The sequence below is a fragment of the Phalacrocorax aristotelis genome, chromosome 14, assembly GCF_949628215.1.
Source record: "Phalacrocorax aristotelis chromosome 14, bGulAri2.1, whole genome shotgun sequence".
Classification (NCBI taxonomy): Eukaryota; Metazoa; Chordata; class Aves; order Suliformes; family Phalacrocoracidae; genus Phalacrocorax; species Phalacrocorax aristotelis.
Genome location: NC_134289.1, coordinates 5215661 through 5242140, shown reverse-complemented (window position 1 = coordinate 5242140; position 26480 = coordinate 5215661). Strand labels below are relative to the sequence as shown.

Below are 26480 nucleotides of genomic sequence, written 5' to 3'. Positions count from 1 at the left end.
AAAATGAGAATTCTGATCAGATGTTCTATATACTAATTTTACATACATGCTTAACTTCCCATATTTATGTAATCCTACCGCAGCTAATGGGACTAATCAAGTGTCCAAAGTTAAAAATAGCTGTAAGTTTTGGTCCTCCAGGACATCAGTTTGTAACGCTGTTAGTGTGAACTAGAAAGTGGCTTGTTTAATGAAAGCACAGCATTCACCTTTTCTGGGGCGGCATGTGTTAAATCTTTGTTTTCCACAAGCACATTTTTACATACTATTAAAAAAACCCTTTACAATAAGGTTATCTTTACTTGCTGAAATTTGAAACTTACTGAAAAACCAGAAGGATCAAATATATGGGTAAAAGGAAAGGAAACCTTAAAACAAATTGATAGTTACACACATACACACATACCGAAAAAATTTATATATATGTCTCACTTCATTTTTTATAGTACTTTACCATTAGATTTTTACTTTATAATTAAACTCTTATGCAAATTAAGTAATCCACCCTCAGTTTAAGTAAGAGCTTACACGATTAACTGTAAAGGCTGATGTTGTAATTAATGCTTTCCAAATTAACTAGTAAATTTTGTAGCTATATTGGTTTGCATCCTGCCATAGACAGATGAGCGCACATGCACGTAACACATCTGCTCTTTTGTCCAAATGGACAGCAGGACGCCACAGAGGTTTTTCCATCAAAAGAAATGCAATTCTAAAAGATTAAGATGTTCTAGTTAGGCACAAGGTAGCATTCGGTGCTTCAGATTTTCAAATCTCCCAAGCGTCACATTTCCAAACTACAGTGAATTAGATGTGATGGGTATGTACTAAAAGCCACTAGTAAAGCTGGTTGTGAATAAAGAAACACTTAATGTAGTGATCACTAATACATAATGCTGGATTTAGAATGCACAAAGGACAATGCTTCCCATTAGGTCCATGAGAATAAAAAGTGATAAACCATGGCTAGAAGAGCAAAACCTCACTTCATCCAATGTATATACAAAAAAGGACTGAATATTTGGTACCAAAAAGTTTGTTGTTTGTTTTTTCTCCCATTAAACTAGCTGTTTCTTTTTATTCCTTATTGTTTCAGGGATTTCAAGGATCTCAAATGACAGCATTCTATCAGATTTTAGTGGAGTTTTCTCTTGAATCATCCCAACTTGAGGGTGGGGATGTTTTCTCAGACTTAATTAACATCACAGTGCCAATTTCAAATTAAAAGCTTTTTACAGCAATATATTCAGCCACTTCTGCTAAATAGGTTTCCTTTTAGATATACAAAATAAATAACACAATCTTGCTTATTTAATTGCATATTTTGTGGTTTACATCAACTACCCATGGATCTTAATTCCTAATGCAAAAAATGCAGTAAGGCAGCTATATTTCTGTTGCAGCTGGTCTTCTTCGTATATGATTGAGAAGCAAAAAGGTATGTATTACTTTGTTTTTCCTTACAGCTTAAAAAAAACACCTGAGCATAGTAATAACTGTATTTTTGTAATTCAGAAAAATGCTCATTGAATAAAAGCTATATTGGTTTGCATCTTGCCATAGACAGGATCCCAGTTTAAAGAATTAGGGATGTTTTTAGAGTCAAACAGGAGGAAAATGTCCCACCCAAGTTCTGCAGCACCAAAATGTCAAGAATGCAAGCTTTACAGCAAGGGCTATTTATTCTAACAGACAAACCTATAAAAAGATCCAATAGCTGGAGGATGAAGTTTGAAAACCATGAACTGGAAACACAGAATATATTTTCCACAGAAAATTCCCAGATATTTTACCAAGGAATATGATACATTCTTCATAAGCTTGCATTTTTATATTAAATTTGGATGTCTTTTTACTATAGGCAAATCACAAAGTATTGGCTTCAGTGCACAGATTGCTTTGTGGACTATTACTGTCTGCGATATGTATTCAGGTCATCGGATGAGATGATGACTTTATATATATGCATCTATAAAATGCAGAAAACACTATGAAAGCTACCTAATAATCCAAGACAGTGATCCAATAAGAGTCTGAAACTACAAAGAATTCTGGCAAACTGCATGCAGATTAATTTCCCTTACTCTCTAAATCTTTTTCTTTAGGGAAAGCAGGTATCTTCTTTTAGGTGAGTGGAAGCCGTTCAGTAAATCAGGCATTCAGAGAAAAACGAAGCTGTAAAATTCAAAGTGCTCAATGAAGGGGAAAAAAACCCAAATATTTTACTGGTACCACTGAAGGCCAAAATGTGTCACTGTACTCTGTCTTCCTCTGAATTGTGAGGAGTATGGGTGACAAAATAGGAACTTCTACGGCTGAACCCGGAACACAAGCTTGTACCTATTTTTTTCAGAAGGATTGTTTTCTAGAAAGGCTGTTAATGTACTCTTCCACAAAAAAAAAAAGGATGTATTGATTAGGCTGGTCTCCATACATTGTACGATAAGGCCTTTGTACAGGTACACATCGAAAGCAGCATGTGAGAAAATTTGTCCTAGTTAAGAAAAGACCAGCATTATCAGTCTCAGGTCCAATAAGAGAAATAAGGTGCCTGCAAACAGCTGAGGAGGAAAAATGAACATTCGGAACTTATGACCTCTCTTCTACTTTTTCTTGGCTGGCAGGGAAGGTTAACTGAAGTGATTGATTTATATTGTACCATTTTAAGGATCACGATTCCACCTCTGTTTTGTCCATCACAAAATCCTAGGGTATAGCACAACTTGATCCACGCTCCCAGTCAGCAGAGAAATCTAGCTAGCAAAGATTACACCTCCTGAAGTACAATTCCCTTTGGAGCTCTTCCTGGAACTGACTGTACCACCTTTTAGTCAGTGCTAGAGCTTGATGAGACGATTGAATCCTTTGTTAAGAATTTCCAAAATGAAACAAAAGTACCACTTAATTGGTATTCTGACTGGGACTAATTCAAAGGTGTCTTCTAGTACCTTGGGATATGGTGTGTTCTGCTTTGGAGAGAATCAATCAGTCAGAGATTGATGAAGGGGTGGTGAGGTCAGCTTTGCAAATACAGAACCATCTGCAGAGTCTCCTGGGCTGCTACCTGCAGCATAGTAATTTACAGGAGCAGGTGTTTCCTTTTAATCTACTTTTTTTTTCTGCTGAAATTGTAACTTTATTGAGAAAGTGTCTGCAGTTCGTATTAAGAGGGTACTTTTATTTATTGTTCTTATTAACTGCTGAAAGGTTTCTGGAAGTTGTAGTAACCGTACTCATTAAAAACACACATAAGAACTGAGGCTGTAATCTTAACTATGTAAGACAATCAGACACATCTTCAGAAAGCTGCTATGCATAAACATAGGAAAGTCTAAAAGGCTGTTTTTAAAACAATTACTCTGTTCAGAAAGGAGCCATTTCTTTCTGATTATGGGTGACTGAAATTATCATAGTCATTAAGACTATAATTTACTTCTGTTTACAACCATATTTATAGAGACAGGAGGCTTTCTGAAGCAAAGGAAAAATTCAGGAATTCCAGCTGGAATTTCCTACCTGAATTCAGCTTGGTGGGATGGGCAAGTCCCCTTTGGTCTGGATCCAAAGCATAGCAGAAGGTCAGCACAGAATGCATCTGAATACAAATTCAAGTTCCTGTCTTTGCTGCACCTCATACACTGCTCCAGCTTTCTATAATCTACATAATCTCTTCTCTAGCCTAACTCCTCTCAACCCAACTCCCAGATCATACAAACTGTCTTTGCATCACTAACTTCAACTAGTGGCAAAACAGAGGGCACCCCCTTCAGTGTTTTAACTATGCTCACGTACCAGAGTCTCTACAAAGCCATTACACCTCCTTCTTCTCTTCCTGCTCCTCACAAACCCACTTCCTCTCCTTCAAACTCCTTCCTCTTCACAATCCTAGAAACACTCTTGAGAATTTTTCTTGGGTCTGCTTAATGTATTTTATCTACCCTGTAATTCTTAACAGGACAAAAATTACATTTGGGAAAGTGGTTTCTTTGTTTGGGTGTATCATCAAAAACAGCCACAGAATGCTGGGAAGTGGCTCAACACTTAGGTTTATATGATCTATGACTTCAAAAACCAGGGAATGTTCTCCTTTGCCAATCGGTAATGCAAAAACACAAGTCAAACTGAACCTCTCACTAAAGAAACCAACAGACTTAGAAATGTTTATTTTTTCACATTCTGCTTTAGATGTTAAGCCTAAAGGTCTTAGTCTAAAACTGACCTGTAGTAAAAAAAAATTTCACACTTTCAACTATCTGGTAATATATTAGGTTTTGTTACTTCACCTTCCCATTCTTTTGAAAATTTTTAATTATGGTTTATAGTAAATTTTAGGAAATAAAAGAAGGGCAATGACTCAGCAATTGAGAAAAACCCCTTGCTCTGTCTTTTTGTTTAAGTCTGATAATGACTTTAAAGACAGATCTACTCCTCCAGGAAAAAAAAATTAGAACTCAGAATCAAACTGCTTAACTGGCAGATTTTTCAGTTTTTAATGAAACTCATTTAATTTTTACCTGACATGGAATCACCATTCATTTTCATTTAGTTTCTTTTTTCACTTCTGAGAAGGTTCCCTCTGTTCCTAGCATGTTTCCCTGTCACTCTGGTGAATACCAAGACAAAGAAATCTTTTCTTTCCCAGAAATAACTGCCTCAGCTGTTGCTGACTTCCCTTCCTGTCCTTTACGGAACACATGGCTCCTCTTGCTGCGCACACATTTGTGAGATCTTTTATTCCCACCTTTTGCAAACTTTTCCAATTTGGCTAGCAACCTTTCAATATATGCTCTCTGCCTATCCTCATCTAGATAACAAGAGAGATGCGAAGTATTTTCGTTAATCCTTTAAGTAAATCTGTTAAATGGCTTATTGAATTAAAAAATGGCTTCCCATTTTCTTTTCATCCCTTCTAGCTATACGTTAATTTCCATAGCAACAAACTGATATGATTTCTGTTGCTCAGTTTCTTTTTTCTTATTTTGCTTCCTTCCTCATGGTTGCGTGCTCTCTTCCTGGCCCCGACGTGAGCTATGCCTCTGCAGAGGCACACACCAGAGAAGCAAAATGAGCAAACGTGCATTTAAATTTTCATGTTTTGGCTGTTGGATCTAGCCAGGAATTTACTAAAAACTTACAGTGGCCTGTAACTTAATGACCTTTGGTTGGCCACTCTCATGACAAATAACTCTCAAGCACACGGGAATTTTTGGAACTGTATTTTCCCTTCACATAATTTGCCCTTGGTCCAATACATCCCTATGCTGCAGCCTTCATTAAGAGAGCAGCCCAAAACAGCTCTGCAAATCCTCTGCACCAGAAACACTAAACAGACACTGCATTTTTCTAAACTTCCACTTAGTATCTTCACTTAACTTTGGATTCAACATTTTAATTTAATGAAAACAACGCAAGTTAACTATTTTCATAGAGAAACATTAAAATCCAAACTTCTATGTTTCTAATTGTAATATTATACAGGCAGCTCCAGAAAATTCTCTCTTAAATAATATTTTATTTAATTAATGAGGAAGGCCTAGCAACTTGCATCAAAAAAGAGTCCATTCAAAGTCCATGATGATGAAGTCTGCACGAAATTCTACATCTAATCTATCTAATCTCAATGATTGTATTTAGCATTATAAGGACCTAAAAATTGTTCTGCATAGATTGAAGATCATATGGCACTAATGTTTATTTAAATTATAGTAGTCTCTTCACAGAAATCTACCTTTAAGTACTGCTTCCTTTCTGCATTTTCTGTGCTGACTTTGGGTTTTGGAAATTAACTTGGTCAAACATCACTGCGTTCCTCTTTTTTCTTGATGTGAAACTCATGCGATTTTGAGTCTGAATTCTCACTTCAAGTGTAATCAGGCATTTCATTTGGTCCTAAGGTAACTTAGTATTCAGGATCTTGCTCAAAGTTAAGATAGTTAATCCAATCTAACTTAACTATGTACAGCTAATAAAACCAACAAGTAAATCCTTCACATGAAAATGTGAAACAAGGCCACACAAATTCTAAATCATTTTATTTCAAGTTCGCACAACCTATTTTTTGCACTAGGAAAGATGGACAGAATTTGTTACAACAATTAATTTCCTTTACTGTTGACTGAAAATGTGCAAGGTATTAAAATAAGTCTTAGTGAGTAATTAGGATCTCCAGGTCAACTACACAGTATTTCATGAGAACAAATTTGCTACTCAGAAAATGGGTGCTCTTTTTCTTGCCGCTCTCAGCAGCCTTGCTTGTTTTGCATATGGTTGCATGTTTAATTAGCAATCCTTCTGTAAGTGTCTGCAATTAGCACAATGATGATTAATAAAATAACTTCTGTAAAGCTCCATTTAGGCAGCAGAACTGCACAATCAGGTATAATTAATTCATCATTAATAAATCATGGCTGATTAACTAATCTGTTGATTACAAACACATTACTGCATAGCCTCCCACCTGAGCTCTGGGCATTTTTCTATCCTGAACAGAAATGGAGACAAAGTCGTAGTAAACTATAAAAAAAAACCTAATGCATTAAGCAGCAAAGATATTGGTTTGGTCAGGAAATTTAGATAGCAAGTATATTTAAAATTTACCAGGCTTTGTTCATTATTATTCCCCTAGAGTAAAAAAATTAATTGTACTGTCTATTTGTTAAGTGTAGACAGGTGAACAATAATTGTTTCTTTAGTTCATTTATGTTCTTAAGGAGGGTTGTTTTTTTCCAAAGCATCTCAGATTATGGGCTGGATTCACTCTTTGCATGAGCCAGTAGGAAGTAGCAAATGCAGCAAAACAAGCTTGCAGTATTGCGGCTCGAGAAGATGCAGGTCATTCACCAGAACATGATCATTTTGCTTTGTGAGAAGGCAAGGTCAAGGTGGCTGCTAAAAATGCCATTGCAACATTGCCGTTAAGCTGCTCCCATAGCTGTGTCTTGCATCTTGCACCTGATGATCCATGTTTATAAACCACGTTTCAGGTCCATGAACTTCAGCAAGATAGAATACAGAGGAAGAACATGCATTTCCATTCGGTGATTCCTTCTGCATGCCACCTAGCTCTTGAACTTTGTAGTGCGTTTAAATCATATTTTAGGCATAGTCTGCGAAGCAGCAGAAGCAAGAAACTTCTATTTCAAATCAATCCTAGGATTCTCACACTGTTACTTGCCTTCAGCTACACGGGCTTAAGTAAGATCTAAGTTATGAGTTATGATAAAATTCAGAATAACTGGAAATAGGGGAACGTGGCACAACTAAGTTCCTCATCATTTATAAAGGGCTGACATCCAGCTGTTCCCACAGAATGAAAATGCCTTTGAGTTCAAAATACTTAATCCTGAAATATTCCAAAGAAAAAGAACTAAAGCAAAGCTTAGCACAAAAGTGATTCTGTGATTCTGTGACAGGGAAAACAGAATTTTAGCTAGAGTAACTGAAACAGTTCAATATTCCTAAGAAATCCAGAGAAAGACTGGTTAGACATGAGAAAAAAACCCTTCCCTGTGCAGGTGCCAGAGCAGGGGCACAGGCTGCCCAGGGAGGCTGTGGGGTCCCTTCCCTGAGGACATTCACACCCTGCCTGGACGCGGTCCTGTGTCCCTGCTCTGGGGGTGCCTGCTCAAGCAGGGGGTTGGACAAGACGATCTCCAGAGGTCCCTTACAATCCCTGCCATTCTGTGAAAGACGAGAACACTAAAGGAAAATTGACAAAATCTGAAGCACTACATTTCATGAAGAAAATTACAGAAGAAACTTTTAATTTAGGAGCAAATCTTTGGTCTTTGAAAAGTAAATGATATTGTTGTAACCAACGAAGTTTCCTTTCAGCCTTTAACCAGTTTCATGTGCAACACTACGTCAATCTCTTAAATCTTTCTGCTAAAGCTTTAATTAAAAATATTGACTAAGCAGCAGTACTATGAGCCACTGCAATACCATTAATCTTTGAAAAATACTGTTCATAAAAGGGAACCATAAAGCACACTTCTAAACCATTTATATTTTTTCAAATATTAATTCAAGTAAATTAATGAACATATGAGCATAATTTCAATATATGGCAGAGAAAAGATTATTTTTTAAAAAAAAAAGGGCTGTAGTCAGATTTCATGGAGAACAACTGGATATGGGAAAAGTTTGATTATTTTATCAATCAGAAAAGTTTACAATTCAATCCAGGAAGCAGTAACGGCTTTTAACATGGAATCTGGAAACAAAGAAAAGAACAATTTAAAAGCAAGAAGACAAGATAGCCATCCTTGGACATTTTCTGAGGTCAGTGTACATATGAAGTGGCGAGATGAAAGTGAAGAAAACAATGCCAAGGATCTTGAAGATTAGAAGTGAGCATTTTCAAGCAGTTTTTAAAAATGGACAATAAATTATCAAAGACTTTTGAGGACAGTGGTGTTTCACTGCCTAGAGCTAAATATAATCAGCATAATAGGAATAATTTGAAGGTGTGGGAGATTAAATTGTTAGTGTCAATTTCTTCAGAAAATCAGGTTTCCTTTTAATACAATAGCAATTTTGCCCGCAATATCAACTCTTCCATCATTATGCAGTGAAATCTTCAACTCTCCTCCACGGTGGGAACATTGAAAAGCTAAATGGAAACAAAAACCCACAGTTAAAAAACTAGTATCTATCACAAATTATTTAAAAATTCATGAAAATTCAGGGAAATGAGGCCTCTGTCTCCAGGAAGCAAGCAGCACCAGGGCAAGCACTGTACCAGGGATACCCTGGATGAATTCTCTGTATGGATGAAGATTAGCTGAGGGTGTACCTCAGACGAGAACTTGCCTATTGAGTCTGACAAAGATGCTAGTTAATACAAGTAGTGAAGGATAGTTTGCAGTGATGTAGCCAACCAAGTTTCCTTTGTATATCTATAGAAGTCTTGAATTCTCCCATTCATGGGATAGACAGGTCCAGCAGGTAAGAAGGAAGAACAGCGAGTATTATCTGCAGAAGAATGAAGAACCACTTTACTGGCATTGAACATCTGAAGTAGATACTAGATTCAAAGAATGTGTTGCTGATGGGTAAATAAAACTCAAGGAGCCAGTGGAAGAAGTCTACAAAGAAACATAGATGCTGCTTCAGCTGTCACAAACTGAGACCAAATTCTTACATAGACAGGAACAGATATTAAATTTTATATTCAGGATTATATACAGCTGGATAAAGTTTAGGTAGAAAGAGCCTTCCACTTGTAGATAATTGCAAAACTGAACTTTTGCCTAGACTGTTTAGTCATGTACAGGTGGGACGATAAGGCTCACTTAGCATGTTAGTCTGCAGCTTGTTCAGTAGTCCAATTTTAGCTGCACAACTACTTGATCAGAAAATGGTCTGGTTCAGATGGCATTTAGCAGAGGTTTGCGTTTCATATAGTGTTGGTTTTGTAAAAAGCTGTAAATGGATGAAGAGGCATTAATGTTCACAGTCTACTTACTCAATGAATTTCCAACTACTACGAAAGTTGTTAGGGCCGAAGGGCGTGTATTTCCTCACAAACCCACTACCTGTAAAGTGGGTAGAGATTGTATTCAGACCCTGACAGAGCATAGGATCTCTAACAGATGGCATATATACTGTACGCTTTAAAACAATTTCTCAGCCACAACTGACAAGAAACATCTTCCTTATAACAGGATATTAGATTCTCAGACAAAGCGAATGCTCCAGAACAGTGGAAACAGGAGCTATAGAGAGATTGATAACAATGCTCTCTGTTCTTTTCCATTTATAGAACTACCAGTTATTGGTTTTAACTTGTCAGAACAACATCTATGTATGGAGTAATGCCTTCCATTGGAATATTTTGGACACCTAAAGATCCAGACCATGCTAAATTTGATCAATTAATATTGCTAAGTGGTGATACACAGCTAAACTCTCCCACTCCCTCATGATAGTAGATGTAAATAAAAGACATTAATTATTTCAAATCTTCAGAGGTTGGTTGGTTTGGTTTTTTTTTTTCTTTAAACATGGAATCAGTGCTGTCTGTTTCATGGCAGGATTACTAAGACTGGTTTGATACTGGTCCATTTTATTTTATTTGTAAAGAAACCTTCAAAGTAGAAGGAAAGAAGAAAAAAAAAAAAAGAAAAACAACAAAAGAATATTTTACCCAAGCTTGTAAGAAAATAATACTTGACCTTTTCTTTCTCTCACACAGAAGCATTGATATTTCACACTGTGTCCAAAAGTAAATAGACCTGCATGGAACATTTCAATAACTAGAGAATTTCATTTAACAGCAATGACTCCAGAAACATTCAAGTATCTCTGATGTGCACTTGCTTTTTGGATCCCAAAGTTGTTGCACATCCATTCCATGCTGTATTTACTAGGAATATCTCATACTACATATACATAAAACCATATATGTACATTCTGATTTGTAGAAACATACAAAACAGCTGAATTCACAGTGCCCTGAATTCCTCTGTCATTAACCTGAGCCAGAGAAAAGTTTAAAAGCAGGTACAAGGACTGTGAAATTGAGCATGCTGATATCACAGAATCATAGAATCATGCACCACTGCATTCACAAGGCAGCCAGTGGCCTTGTACTAATATTATCCTGTTGTTTTGAGGAGCTTCTTATCAGCCTAGATGTATCTAAATGACCGTTGCTTACAGAATTTCAGGAGTAATGGATTTTCTTCATGACATTATCATAACGACATCAGCTCAGGAACAAGTGCCACTCTTGTAAAAATACCTATTTTTAGAAATCACCATTATTTTGGTTGAATTTCCAAACCCTAAAAAAGGACCAATGAAAGAAGCACTTGTTCCTTAAGTGAAGTTAAGATTTCCATGACCTTTTTTTATTCTAAGAAAGAAGTTAGATAAATCTGGTGACTGATGGAAGGAAACACCTCTCCTTTGGCAGAAAAGTTACACCTGTGTATAAACCTGATGTGATCAATCTATATGTTGAGATTACCCAGGACAGACGAAAGCTACAGTTACAGCTCTGCAAAACTCTTAACTTCAATAAGAATTCAAATTAGCAAAAACTTAAATACAAGCACATTTGTTCTCTCTGAATAACGCGATTTCTTCACAAAAAAAAAAAGTGAGGAGACTGAAAAGTTAGAAGATAAGACAGCCTTTGTGTTCAAAGAAATCCTGGCAAAATTCATGAAAGTATGATCTTACAGTTATCAAAGTCAAGTTTGGGTTTTGGTTGGGTGTCATCACTCCCTCCCACCCCCCCAAAAAACCCAAACCAAACAAAGACCAGACAAACAAAAAAACACCCCCCAAAAAAATCAAGAAACAACCTCAAATGCTATAAACCTGTTCTTTACTGGGAAGGAATCACAGAAAGGAAAGGCAGTAACAAGAACCAAAGGACCAAAATTTTCCCCACAAATTAATACACTTGTCTGAAGTAAGCAGGTGCAGAAAGATTCTTCTAGCTACACCTGAGATTAACAATTGTCCTGGATAAAGCCCCTTCTCATCACAATAATTTGGAAAGTCTTCTATAATCTATTTGGTTATATCAAATTCCTTGCGTGTGTTTATAAATGTTATCTTAGAAATGTGAAAACTATGTGAAGGGCCGGATACAGAGACAGTTGCTAAATATGGCATTCATTAGCAACTGTGAAAGTCTATCCATCTGATATGAGAGACTAGAATTTTTTTAATATTGCAGAGACTCTTCAAATGAAAAAAAGGCAAGGACTGATACTGAACTCTGATTTAACACAGCTTAAATTCAAGGATATGTACAGAGTTTCAAGAAAGATCATAAAGTATTTCACCTTGTAAAAAGACTGGAAAATTCTCATTGTAGTTGATGGGGGTGGTGGCTGTTTAACAATTTGGTCTAATAAAAGTAGGAAGAGAACCCAAACACAGGAAATTATGTCTGATACTTCAGCAGAGATGCAGCTGACCTCCTCCTGGAGGTCACAACACCCAGAGAGATCTGACAATAGATTTAACCTTCTTCGTTCTTATATTATTTCATATCTGATTTATTTTGGAACTAACAGACCTTTCATTTTATGGAAGAAAATCTTCCTTTATTCTTGCAGTAAAAGGTATCAGATATTACAGAAGCTCCCTGTGCTGATTTTGGCTGGGATAGCGTTAATTTTCTTCATAGTATCTAGTACAAGGCTAAGTTTTGGGTTTGTGCTGGAAACAGTGTTGATAACACAGGGATGTTTTCATTCCTGCTGAGAAGGGCTTACACAGAGTCAAGGCCTTTTCTGCCCCTCACCCCACCCCACCAGTGAGTGGGCTGGGGTTGCACAAGAAGCTGGGAGGGGGCACAGCCGGGACAGCTGACACCAGCTGACCCCAGGGATGTCCCACACCACATGGCATCATGCTCAGCATATAGAGCTGGGGGAAGAAGGAGGAAGGAGGGGATGTTTGGAGTTACGGCATTTTGTCTTCCCAAGTAGTTACACGTGATGGAGCCCTGCTTTCCTGGAGATGGCTGAACACCTGCCCCCTCATGGGAAGGAGTGAAGAAATTCCTTGCTTTGCTTTTGTGTGCAGCTTTTGCTTTGCCTATTAAACTGTCTTTATCTCAACCGATGAGATTTCTCACTTTATCTTTCTGATTCTTTCCCCCATCCCACTGGTGGAGAGCAAGTGAGTGGCTGCATGGTTCTTGGTTGCTGCCTGGGGTTAAACCATGACGCTACTGCAAAGGCTTCTAAAAAGTCAAAAGATGCTCTTATTTATTCATCTTTGGTGATATGAAATCTTTTTGATTTGCCATCTTTTCCAAATAATCTCATTAGTAATAGAAATTGCCCCCCTAATAACTGATACCACTCAGTCACATGCATATAAGGAAGTTATTTCTCGTAAACACATGTAGAGACCACACGTTGATCAGATATTAAAGAGAACAAGTTCATTTGAATCTGTTTTGTGTGATTTCTACCACACACACAAAAAAATTTATCTTGTGGGAAGATAGGACTTCTTTTTGTGCTGAACACGTTAGAGAAGCTGATTACAGTATGAATTGCCTTTGCTGCTTGAGATAGTTTCTCTAAAAGAGGAAATGGCACAGTACTTACAAAACACATGAAAACACAAAACAGGTAGAAAGTTACAATCTAAAAATAGAGACAGAATTCCTGTCTGTTTGATTACTTAAAGAAGTAGTGCCTACAGGTGGCATGGAAGTGTTTTAAATTCAGCATTAACATCTGAAAATGTCAAAACCTTCTGAGAAACAGCCAGCCACAAGGATGCATTACCAAAGACAGTTTCCCCTTTTCAGAAAATATGTTGGAATCTTCCCCCCAACATTATGGAAACTATCACAGATTTGTATGGTGGAAATGCAAATATGAGATCTTCGGAACAGAATGTTCCACCTTTCCTTCAATTCACAATGGCGAAGGTCTCAGTCATTGTGGATTACCATACTGAGCTATGGAGGGCAAACAGATTCTTTAAAGAGCTTCTCAGTCTAAAGAAAATCCATTTTGAAATTCATTTGACCAAATAAAAAAAGGCTTATATTCAGGGAAGCTGTTTGTTTGGAAAAGTGTTTACTTTTATGTACAAGGAACCCTATTAGATCAAGGATGCATTTTCTGCTCTAAACTAAATGTTACCAAAGAATTAACTGTTGTCAGGTACATGAAAGAATTTTAACCCCCTGCCCCCTTTTAGGGAACCAGATAGGGGCAAGGGTATTTTGCATTGCTTCTCTTGTTCTTCCATTCTCTGGCAAAGCACTAGAAACATGAGAAGCAAACAGATACCCAACACCTCTTTATCTGGTGTTGTCAGGTATTAACAGTTTCTTTCATTTTTTTTCCACCAAGCTCTTCTGCTTCTTGCTTAACAACAAATATGTGATCTAATAAGCGTATCTTACTGATGGAAAGAATACCAATAGATCTCTTGGACTTCAGAGGTCCAGTAATTTCAAATTCCTTTAAGGCTTAATCATTTAAAAGTAACACTGCAAATAAAAATCAAACAAATAAAATTTGCCAATGCCCATATATCTTTCCCCCATTCTTACATATTTAACATCAGCCACATTCTTTCTGTTCTTATAACATAAGTGACTGTTCTTACTTATATTCTTCCTTGCTACCATGTAAAAGATCATCATCCTGAGAAAAACTGATCTTCATACCTAAATACACAGACGTATCAGAAACCAGAAAAAACCTCTACCATAAAGCACATTCTGTAAGTAGAATCTGCATGTTAAAAATACATCATCTCTTCTTCTCTAGCTATAAAAACTCTAGCTATTCTAAAGCCTAAGCTTCCTAAAGAAGTCACTCAAGGGATTACTCTGGAGTAATTCTCAAGAAAATTCAAAAATCAGGCAGAAACCATATGATTTTTTTCATTTCTCATCTTAATATACATGAGGAGAAAGGAAAACACTGCCTAAATTCTACTGAAAAGTACACATCATGAATGAAAATACCAATACCTGTTCCAAATACCCAAAGTGCAAGCCATGAAGATCAAGTAGTAAAGTAAAATTCAATCAAAACATAAAAACAACATCATCTGAGGTTCACCAAGCTTCAGTTTTGATGAAAGGTCATGAGAACTAAAATCCAAAAGCTGAGGTCAAAAACTAACTGCAGAGTTACAATCCAGAAACCAAGACTTCAAACTCCCGGTAGGCATGATGAATCGTGTTGGTGGGTAGGAAAGAAAGCAGTTTCTTAAAGATTACCTCACACACAAAATACTACATACTATTCTATTCCTATTGAGAAAATGGATAGGGAGTTATTGCTACAATTGGGATTACAGTAATAGTGTATCTTTTTCTTTTTTAGTGAGCAGCTTTCACATAAACAGGCAGCTTTGCAAGAAAACAGTTTCTCTTACCGAGCATTTCTTTCTTCCCCAGCTGTTCTGACCAGTAGCTGCTTAAAACAGCATGGGCAGATCCTGAAAAGAAATTGGAAAACAACATAGAGAATTAAATTAGAATCACTACTTTACAGAGCTAGCGTGTTCAAAATGTAAATCCATATATGAATCAAGTGCCACGTGTGTATCTAGGGCAAAAAAAAACCAAGAGTTTCCACAGCAGACAGAATTTAAGGATTTAACATTCCATTTATTTACGATAAAGCAGTATGACTTCCTCATCCTCTGATGAGGGCTTCGTGATTAGCTATGACTGGTAGGAATAACAAATAGTACCACTTAAAATACGAGCCAAAATACTCATTTGCTCACTGTAAGTGAAGTTTCCTAATAACAGAATCTCAAAATTAATTAATTATTCAATGAAATCTGAACAGGATTTTGGATATTTTTTAAGAATAGGAACAGGTGGATAGAAGTCACTGTGTAAAACAAGCATTTCCCCTCCTAACAGTTTTCACAATAAAACTTCAGGTTTTTTTCAGTGTTGAATGCTGGTAAGTCCCAGGGTGTAACTCAGGACATCTTTAAGGTTGCACCACAGCTTCTGGAAACTAAAAGACCAATTTCATGTTTCCTGACCAACAGATGGCTTAAAAACTTAGGATGACTTCTCAGTTTCATAGCTAGAAATGCTGCTTCAGTCTACAGTAGCAGCTAGCGGCAAAGATGCTCTGCTGGAAACCCTACTGTGAAGTAACTATAATTATCAGGGCTCAAGGACACCAGGACATGTAGCATTATTAAAGAATCATTACAAAAGAAATACAATATAAAGCCATAACACTGTTAAAAGTATACTTCAGCAATACAATAAAAGATTTATTTCTATAAAAGAAAGGACACTTAAAGATGGAAGACAAGCAAAGTGAGCTGTAACAAGCTTAGAAAAATCTCAGAGATCCAGGAAACTTCTAGCTTTTCCAAAATATCAATACTAGTCTTCCCAGAAATCCTAAAGAATGAGCTCTGGGATTAGATATGTCTACCAGACTCTGTCCCCAGCTTTATCAGGAAAGGAGCACTGAAAGCTCTAAAAAATAACTGAAATACATGGCTTTTTTTTTTGTAAACCTTTCTTTCTGCTAGGAGTGCTGAATGGCTAGCGTTATTCCAACAAAGAAAGTTTTCTCTTTATTTAGGAAAACGTTTAATGAGCTTTTTTGACCAAGCTCACACTTATAAAAATTAACCTGTGATTACCCGATACCTAAGCAAACAACATGATTCTGCAGCAATCATCATCACACCTACTGAGTGGAACATCAGTGGAACAGGCAGAGAACTAGCCTTCCTGTCCCTAAATATACAACTAGCTGAGTTCATATTATTCATAGGCCTGAGAATATCCACAATAAGTGTCACAAAACTAGAGGAGATCTCAGCGGGGGGTGGGGGTGGGGAGGTGGGGAGGGGGGGAACCACACAAAATAAAACCAAAAACAACAGAACACCAACAAAAATGCATATGAACCGCTACTGCAATCACACTAGTCTCTCACTTTTCTGAATACTTCAGGGAAAAGATCTGAAAAAGACACAGGAATATCCAGTCTCATGACAGCAAGCAGCTGATTTTGTTCTGAATGACTTGGCATCAGTCATGAAAGTTTTCAGTTTAATGAATGCCCTCCTGCTGTCCATATAAATCAGTAATTAGAAGAGAGACTCCAAAGTACAAAACCAGATGCATGAAGTTTAATAAGAACCTTTTAACTGAACTGAAACATGAGTCACTTATCACACAAACGCATACCTGTAACAGGGTCTTCCACAATTCCATACCAAGGTGCAAAATATCTGGAGTAAAAATCATGGCCTTCATGTTTTCCACTGGAATTTCCCTTAAGAGTGACTATGAGTCCTTTCACCTTTCCCGTTTTTTCAGCTGACAAAAAGCACTGTGTGCTCACTTGCAGTTCTTCCAAATCAGACCTTGAATATAATTACAGAATTTTAATAGCCCGTATTCTTCATTTTACATAAAGTATTAAAAAGAAACAGAAAACTACAAAATCACCTTCTCTACAATCCCAAAACAGCCATAGTAAAATGTTAGAGGAGATAAGATTCCTAGCACTGTCCTCCCAATGCCATGTGACAGAAGACAATGCTGAATATCATACGCACAGAGTGAGCAGAGAAAAAAGTTCAAGCCAGGCATTTCCTGTTTATTTCTGAAAACAGAGCATCCTGGAATATTAGCTACAAAAATGCACACTTTTGTTTCAACATTTCAATCATTGAAAGAAATACTTCATCACTACAGAATGCGAAGAGTAAGCACTACACCTCCTTTCAGAGCAAGCAAACAACTAACACCATTCAGATCTTCAGGGGATTTGAAAGCACTTTGCAACAGCCTCAAGTCTGAAGTTGCAGATACCTCCCTACAAAATAAAGTCTGAAAGTAAAAATAATAAGTATTCAGCTGAGAATATTTCTATCACCCCACTAGCCCAATCTTTAAACGTTAGGCCAAACTTCAAGTGAAAATAATAGTAATTTGGCCTGATTAAAGAATTTGCATTTCAGCAATATATATCCAAATCATACTTGACTTAATGAAATTCAGCTCTCAGATTAACAAAGGCTTTGAAATAATTTGAATTGGAATTTCCTCTATAAAGCTACTTATGATGCTGTTAAGTATGTGTAAACAGATTACAGTCAAATGGGAATAAGAATCATGGCATTCTGTCAATGTGCCCCGCCTCACTAAGCAGGCCTCTATAGCTATGCAACTATTACTTCTTCATTTGAGAAGCAAAGCTCCTGATTTCCTGCTAGGTTATGGGATCATTTTTTTTTTACTCAGATGAATGTAGAAAACACACCATCATTAAAACTGTTTCCTAGACCTCCTTCTCTTGGAGACAGATTTCAGATTGAGCTTATTCAGTTTTGCAGGTCCAATAAACTCAGATGAGAAGGTAAAATAACTATTTAGCACAGGAGTTTCTGTTAGAGTTTTTAATATCCACCTGTTTTAAAACTAGATAAAAGAGCCTAGTGTGTAAGGAATAGAGGTTAAACAAGCAGACTCAACTTCTGCAACTTGATTATTTTGAAAAAGTATACGACACCTTTCATAAGCATCACTGAGGCGGACTAAGAGTTTCTTTGTGTCAGGAGAATAACGGAGATCTTGAACAACCATGTCACCAACAGCTGCCTGGTGGAAAAGTTAAAGGAGACAAAGAAAAATATCATCATTGGAATATGAAATATTATTTCCTTAACATTTTCATCGAACAAATTCCCTGCTAGAACAGGGACTATACAAGGTATTTCATGCAGCCCTCAAGCACATGCAAGCAAAAAGTTCAACTGCAGCCTTCTGGAGAATTCCATTTCCTGAGCTGCATGACTCAGACCTTTAAAGTTTAGCGTTTCAAGTTCAAGAGTGAATCAAGCAATGCCATGTTGCCACTTTTCAGCCATTTTAATACATAAAACTAAGTACAGCTACTATAAATGTGCTTCTAAGACCACATATAGATTATTTTACCTTTATTAACTCTTCTACTTCCTGAAGTACCTGAAGCAAAAAAAAAACAAAACCCACACTGTAAAAAATAGAACATATATATGTATGCATCCATCCAACTATTGCAAGATACATACACGTACAAACATAAACACATACTTTCCTTGAAAGCCTTTAATGAATAAAATTTTGACTGACCTGTGGGTAGGTTAAGTAAAGTGGTAAATCCAGGACAATATGATCTTCCACTTGTCTGGCTTTTAATTCCCCACTCAGCGTCACAAATGTGAGAACTGCATTTTTGTTTTCTAGAGAAAAAAACATTGCAACATTATCAAACATAGGAATTCGAATGTAAATTATTATAGCTCTTAGAGTAGTTCAGTGTATCCACAAAAAAGAAAGTTGTGCAGCTAAAATATAACAACTACAGAAAAACCTGTATTCTGAGACAAAATTCCCAACTAGCTCAATAAATAATCTGCTGAGGCTAATAAACACAGCAAATGCCAGTGACTCTCCCCTGCACATTCCTAGAATGAATGGGAATTTCCTTTTAACAGAAAGAGCAATGTTCACTCTTTGTCAAATTCTACTGTACCTCTCCCACATGACGTTGGCACATTTCCCACTTTTCTTTAATAAGAGTAATAGTAGGGCATAGGAATTCAAGTGTAGGCATCAGACTACAACCTTATAATTACAGAGCAGTTAAAAAAGACAATACCTAAGGTATCTCCATATATGTTCTCTAAATGTTCTGAATATTTAAATGCTTTTGTTGTAGAAAACAGAGATCTTCTTAATGAGAAATGAATTTTCTAAAAAGTTAGTCATAAAAAGCTTGGAAACATACCTCGTATGTGAAACAACACGGCAGCTGCTGCAAGTGTAGCATGACCACAGAGAGGAACTTCATTGGCTGGGGTGAACCACCGGAGTCCAAAGCAGGAACCTAAAAAATAAAGTTTATTCAGCATTATTAAGTGGAAGAAGTCTATTTGTTCAGTTTATCTCAAAACTTTAAACAGAGTGATGACATTTCAGTTAATCAAAATGCATGTTATAATAGGTCTTGGTCTCAAACCCACTTTTAGGAACCTATTTTGTACTGAGTTTTGGAATAGCTGTTGCTTTTGAGCCAGATCAACAACAGGAGTCTAATGCTAATGGAGGAAAGTTACTTTGTTATGAGAGCAAAAGGGCTGCAGAGTAGAAATGCCTGCCGGCCTGGGAGCCAGAAGCATCCCAGAGAAGCACAGCTGGCACCTAAGTAGTACTGCTGTGTAGCTAGAAACAGGAGATACCATTGATAAGCACAAAACCAACAAACTGTAACAGCAACTTATCGCCTGAAAAGTTGAAAAAATAGTCTGGAAGAAGAGGAAAACATCCTGAGAAAGTAAGAATCAGTAACTGCCAGTGGCTGGTCTAACTGAAAGAACAGGAAAACAGTCTTGAAAAATAAAAACTAGTCTGGGAGAACAGAAATCATCATCTATTGGCTCTTCCAGGTGAAAAATAGAAATTACCACTATCTACTGGCTTCTTGAAGAGATGGTGTCCTGCATTCTCTTATGTCTCTATGATATAAAAATTACTTAATTTTTACCGAAAATGGAGCTCCTCTCTCCAAGAACTTTCAGTGCTGCATATACTTTTCCCTTTCCTAAACAGGTCTGCATGAACCTTCTATGAGATCATGGACTCTTGCCGGGGAGACACATGGCTGACTCCAAACTCCCCAACACAGATCATCTTTGAAGTGAGACTTCTAAGTTAGGTACTGGTCCCCTGCTGGATGCACTGTGGGCTCGGTTTGGTTTGTTCTCCCACTTCTGGGATGGCTACATCCTGTTCTAGGATCTGTCTGTCCTCCCCTCTGGAATATCTTCAATGTGCTTCATAGCATATATATATACTTATGATAGATTACTTATATGTGTATCTACTGTTATATTCTTGATAAGTTTGTAGCAACCTGTAATTTAATATATATATTTCTCACTGCTATTATTGATCCCTGCTATACTATTCATCAGTGATAATAATTTGTAATAGCTTGAGAGAGAGATATATATATATATTCACTTAATTAATCATAGGTATACTTGCTAGTGGTGATTTTTGTGATATTGTGTAATAAAGTAGAGAATTTAGAAGATAAAGCCTCCATGTTCTTGTGTATTATGGAATCCTATGAAGCCACAGTCGTGATCTCTATACACCTGCAGGCTGAGTTACCCTTTAGGGGTTAAAGGTCATTTTGTTGGTATAACAGAGCCTGTATCAGAGCTAGGTCAGTCATGAATTATTTTGCTTAAACCACAAGTCAAGTCTGGTAAAAGCCTCTAATGTACACTAACCCTCCATTTCACTAGAAATCATTTTTCTATTTGTTGTTTAAAAAAACTGGAACCCAAGTGCACTATACTTGTTTTCCTGTAGCTTTTGCAGAGTTCTTGCATTTAAGATAATGCTTATGAAAATATATCAAGTTAATAATCACTGTAAAAACACAAAAGGTGCAAGAGAAACAAACTATATTTAAAAAAAAAAAGTCTTGTCATTGCCTCTGTGAAAAGCTAGTGCATTAGAGTCAGCCCCTATCTGATGAAAACAAATATAATCCCAACAAAACCTAGTGGGTTAAACTAATGGACATAGCAGAGAAGTGCTCTGAGACTGGGCAGACACAGAACGCAGCTGTGAGCCTGCCTTTGGTGTTAATGCACTCCCCCAAGTGGAAACTGTGGCTGAAAGCACGAAAAAAAATGAAGTCAGCCATGACAGACCAGAGGCAGGCAAGCTCCATGACTCAGAACACCTGCCTGGATGCTTGAGACACACAGCTGTACTCAGACTGAGAAGAAATTTTGTACTCTCATAAATCAATGTATCCCTAAAACAATGTAGATTGTTAAAAATTAAAATCAAAGAAAATGCACTGATCACAAATTCATACTCCTGCAAAAACTTATTCTTTGTCCAGGAGCATTTACTACACCAATTAATGTTTGAGAAGCAGATGATAGCCTCATAAATGACACGCTGTTGTTCCTGGTCTACTCTCTCTCACCACCCCTCAATACACATATTCTCAAGTGTAGCTCAGTGACTAAATTCCTTTGGAAAAAATTGTGCACCTCTTCAGCAGCTGTTTGGGTCTGATGTCACACACTCTACTCCAATTAATATCAAAAAGCACTTCAATGAGAAAGAAGCTGGCATTTTATATGCTGTTGGATATGGTTGACTTGAAAACAAATAAATGTATTAAACATATTGCCAAGATGTTAACATGTAAAATGTTAACATGAAAAATAAAAAGTATTAGCGCTTCTTGTTCAAGCAATTAGTCTAACCCTAAAACAAATTCCAATTTATTAACAATAGCAGTGAGTGATTATAGTTACTACTTTAGGAAAATCCTCTTTAATTACAGAGACTGTACAAAATCCTACTCCCTGAACAAACAATCAAATGATAAAGAACAGTTTCTTTGCATATCATTCTAGGGCCTCTTTCAGACAGCCAATAACCCCAAAGCTGTTTATCTGTCTCTGCCGCTATGTCATAACAAAGCGAGGGCATGCCAACATGATACCTTAACCTGAAATCTAACTCCAGGCTAGTGGGGTTCCAGCCCCTTGGCTGAAGCCACCACACGACTGCAAAGTGAGCAGATTCAGCAAACTGATTCAGCTGAAAACTAATCCAAGAAGAAATTTTGACCAGACTCTGATATTTTCTTATCTTGTTTACTGTGTGTCCATTTCCTCTCCCCTCATATAGACGTGCCCTACCAAAGAACACCAGCGAAGTTCCTCCACACAAACCAATCGAATGAGCAGCCAGATGTGTTTGATTTGGGCAACCTCATATTTCCCAGTTTTGTTGGAAACATGTATTTTCCAGTACTGGCTCCACAGATGGCTTATGAGATTTTGTGACAAACTCAAGTAACAGCTTACAGTTACCCCAGTGATGATTTCTTGAACAGCCAAGCCAGGTTCTACTCACTTTGCAGTCTTTTGCATTTGGAATAAGCATGTTCTGTCTCTATTCTTCTTGCATAATAAGAAATCATCTCAGAAGATCATTAGTAGTAATGGAATTATTAAGTGAAGGACCTTTGCATAGCATTTTTAGGGGATTTTCTATATACTGCTTGCTTATTTAGTGAAAGGCACTAAAACAAATGGTCTAATTTATGAATAATAAATCCCAGAATCCCAGGTGGGAAGGGACCTCAGGGATCACCTAGTCCAACCTTTCTAGGAAGAGCAGAGTCCAGACAAGATGGCCCAGCACCCTGTCCAGATGACTCTTGAAGGTGCCCAACGTGGCCGAGCCAACCCCTTCCCTGGGGAGATTATTCCAATGGTGACTGTCCTCACTGTGAAACATTTCCCTCTCGTGTCCAATCGGAATCTCCCCAAGAGCAACTTGTGTCCATCCCCCCTTGTCCTCTCCATGGGTCTCTTTGTAAAACGGGAACCTCCATCTTCTATGTAGCTACCCCTTAAGTACTGGTACCTGGGGATGAGATCCCCTCTGAGCCTCCTTTTCTCAAGGCTGAACAAACCCAGCTCTCCCAGCCTGTCCTCGTATGGCAGGCTTCCCAGTCCTCTGATCATCTTGGTGGCCCTTCTCCGGACCCCTTCCAGCCTGGCCACATCCTTTTTGTATAGAGGGGACCAGAACTGTACACAGTACTCCAGGTGTGGCCTGACAAGTGCTGAGTAGAGCAGGATAATGACTGCTGGTGATGTCCTTTTTGATGCAACCCAGCATCCTGTTGGCCTTCTTGGCCGCAGCAACACATCGTTTACTCATGTTGAGCTTCCTGTCCACCAGGACAAAACAAAAATGTTTGTGTATTGTAAAATGAATTTGATATGCAGCACAAATTCTTAAGGAATCCATATGCAAAAGCCTTATTATTATTATCTTAAGAAAGATACATGACAACTCCAAGATTCTGCTTTGGCTGTCTTACAAATTAGGACCACTCCTTAAAAATGCACACCCCGTGTCTTCCTATTCCCTTGTAAGAGAGTTGGAAGGTAACAGAACCACTCACTTTTGGTAAAGTCATCTCCAGGGTGCAGTCTTCTGATGAAAGCAGTTTCTGAAAGATTCATTTCTGTTGCGATTTTTTGGTGCAAATCTTCATCCAAGTCCTAATGATGAAACAACAAATCTGATCAAAAGCAGGCCAAAAAATGGAGAATCAAACTTTCTGTCAAATAAATACAGTAGTTTCATTTTCTATTATAATAAAACATAGATTCATTTTTAGTTCAAAATATTTTCTGAGAGGAAAAAAATTTTAAGCATAAAATTGGGTAAATAGTTCAATCACTGTGATACATGGGCATTTCTAATATCTATCCTATTAGTTTACAAATTCTTGAAATACATGGAAAATAAAATCATGAAAAAATCTAAACTCAGTCTTTCCATGAACACAACTATTTTTTTTAAAGTCACACTGAGAAGTCACTATTAACATAATCTAAAAATAACTGCAATTCTCTTTTTATAACTCTGAAAAATCCATGCCCCTAAGAGGTACGTAGTAATGCCAAGGGCAATGGCCAAGGTGGCTGATGAGCACTTACGGCTGTACCCTCGATACTACTCTAGAACAGCAGCAACCATATGCTACGTCAGTAGAAGCTATGGGGAGATCAAAAACAAAGAAGCTGGAGCGCACTAGATTCTACTCTAACTGCCTGCAGATTAAACCAGTGGCCCCATATACATGAGTTGTAGCAATTGGATAAAATTCTACTTCACCCTTGTTCCACTGTTCTTTCCCCACAATTATGCAGGTTTGAAAATCTGGTCTTGAAAATACTGAAACATAAACAAAGTACTGAGTGGACCTGGTCAGGCTCAGCCTCTGAGAGATAAAAATTTGTCCTGCTAAGTTTACTCATTTCCCTTAATAACTAATCTTTTACAGCCAATGATCCCGTACTACAGATAGGACACAATTACTGATGTGTATCATAGACCAGTATCAGCAGAGTGAACTCTATACAGTGAAACAACATTCTAACTTTTTACAGTATCTGCTCAGGAAAAGAGTTCTGACTGTCACTTAGATACTAAAAAGATACTAAACCAGAACAAAGACCAACCAAAATGTTATTAAATATAACAGAACTTTCTTGAAACACTGCCATCCTGTGGCACTTCTGGAACACAGAAAGGGCTGGTTTTGCCATTCTGCGTTACTCCCAACTGTTTTTATAAAGCATCTGCTGGGACTCTGAAGGGAACAGAAAACAGAAATATTGCTGCTAGCTGTACCAGACTTTCTTGGAGAATAGAATAAAATTATGAATTAGAATCTCAGCTTTAACTGCACCTCAGTTTTAACTTTGACACTAAAGCCTCTAGCCTCAGGTACTGTAGGAAAAACTTTAAAATCTCAGCGCTCCAAAGGCAACATGCAAATAAGTTGTCCTCACAATATATTGATGTAATAAAGTAAAATTAATATAAAATTGCAATTAGAAGCTCATAGTTTTAAAGTAAGTTCATTCTGAGAGGGAGTTTTTAGATTTCAGGGGGCCAAAAATACCTCTGAAGTGAGATGTTCTCAGCCATAACTTTAGCTGATCTGCTAAGAGGGCTATATTGAGATCTAGATAGGCTTAGGAACATGTAAAAAGGATTCATATTGTTAGTACAAGCTATTGCCATTGACTGCTCTACATATATTTTCATACTTAAAGTCTTCATCACGTGTTACTATACAAATAACATAAGGCCTACAAATTTCTAATTCAGCTTAATAATTAGTTTTTGGTAGAAATTGTCAACAGCATACCAATTAGTAGCAACTGTTCAGAACACCTCCACGAGGATGACTACTGTCAGTTGCAGTAAAACTACCATGTAACTTTGAAGCAATAAAGACTGGTTGTTTAAACTTGGCTAAAGCTGAACCTGACACACTAACAGTGAAAGGCTCGGATCCAGGTCTATAGTCCCCCTTTCCTTCCATAAAAGAGAAAAAAAAAAGTGGGGGGAGGGGAAATCCACACAAAACACAAACCCCACACCTTAACACTTCATTTGAAAACTATTTTGTACTGATTGTACGTTATTGCATTTCCTTTCAGAGATTTCATTCTGAATCCATTGGCTTAAGAAATTAAGCCATTTCTTTTTTAATTAACTCAGAATAAAACCAGTATGTTCTTTTTAAAAAATTTAAAAACCCACAAAATATACAACGTACATCTTGTATGAAATAATTCTGATAGAAAAATAATAGCCCTGTGCTAAGTTCTCTGTATTCCGGAGCAACAGCAAACTACGCTTGCGATCAGGACTCCTGAGTAAAGTAAGCAAAATCTAATGCAGTGCTGAGCGCTCAGGTCAAGTAGAGAATGGCGAATGCCATTGCAGTCCCTGATAAAATAGTTATTTTTTCAAACTTACATTTTCAAGCAGACAAACTGCCGCAGGATTTCCAGAAAATGGTCGGTTTGTAAATGCATCAACTGTAAAGACGGGAATTTGCATTGTCGTTTGCGCCTATTTAGCCTTAAGCCGTTTTCCGCAAGGTACTTTCTAACCCTTTTTACCCTCAAGTGACAGCGGAACCGTAGGTTAATGTTCTCCTAACGGCAGGAGGAGCCAGCGGCCTCCATCCCGTCACTTCAGAGCACGAACGCGGACTCAAGCCTCCTTCCGCACCCCCAACGCCGATTGTTTTCAACTCTTTGAAAGACATTTTAATGTCCTTCTCGCATCGCTCACTACCAGCTCCAGAAACGCCCTAACAGCCCCTTCAACCGCAGCGCCCGGCCCGAGGTGAGGTATTTAGGAGGGCAGATATACGAGGTTCCCCTTGGGTGGGTTTACTACAGCCGAGGAGAGGGCGAGCAGCTGTCGTGTGCGCCCATAGCGGACAACCTTCCCTATCCTGCCTCGCAAAAATAAAGGAGCCAAGTGACCCTGAGCGACACACGACCAGGGGGCAACAACCGTGCGGCGACACCCCTGTGAGGCGAGTCCACTCCGCCCTGACGCGCTCGGG

General features: G+C 37.6%; 1 protein-coding gene across 3 annotated transcripts; it reads right to left on the bottom strand.

Annotated features, from left to right (window-relative positions):
* Positions 1 to 6015: 6015 nt before the first annotated feature.
* Positions 6016 to 26058, bottom strand: PBLD (phenazine biosynthesis like protein domain containing). 3 transcript variants are annotated; one of them, XM_075109640.1, is made up of 10 exons: positions 25880 to 25970; positions 24568 to 24698; positions 23502 to 23601; positions 19272 to 19370; positions 18614 to 18723; positions 18437 to 18466; positions 18012 to 18100; positions 16682 to 16860; positions 14881 to 14943; positions 6016 to 8611 (listed from the first exon to the last, which is right to left on the bottom strand). In XM_075109640.1, exons 2-10 carry the CDS (start codon positions 24652 to 24654, stop codon positions 8499 to 8501), a joined length of 870 nt encoding a protein of 289 aa, XP_074965741.1. In that variant the 5' UTR covers positions 24655 to 24698; positions 25880 to 25970; the 3' UTR covers positions 6016 to 8498. The 3 variants fall into 3 exon arrangements, with proteins under 3 accessions (XP_074965741.1, XP_074965743.1, XP_074965742.1); XM_075109642.1 differs by having other exon boundaries at positions 24598 to 24698; XM_075109641.1 differs by lacking the exon at positions 24568 to 24698 and having other exon boundaries at positions 25880 to 26058.
* Positions 26059 to 26480: the final 422 nt, after the last annotated feature.

Coding starts and splice junctions, on each gene's coding strand:
- PBLD (XM_075109640.1), bottom strand. CDS start 24,654: ATGGCAAAACCAGCCCTTTCTGTGTTCCAGAAGTGCCACAGGATGGCA. Junction 19,371..23,501: donor TGGAGATGACTTTACCAAAA/GTGAGTGGTTCT, acceptor TTTATTTTTTAG/GTTCCTGCTTTGGACTCCGG. Junction 16,861..18,011: donor CTCAGTGATGCTTATGAAAG/GTGTCGTATACT, acceptor ATTATATTCAAG/GTCTGATTTGGAAGAACTGC.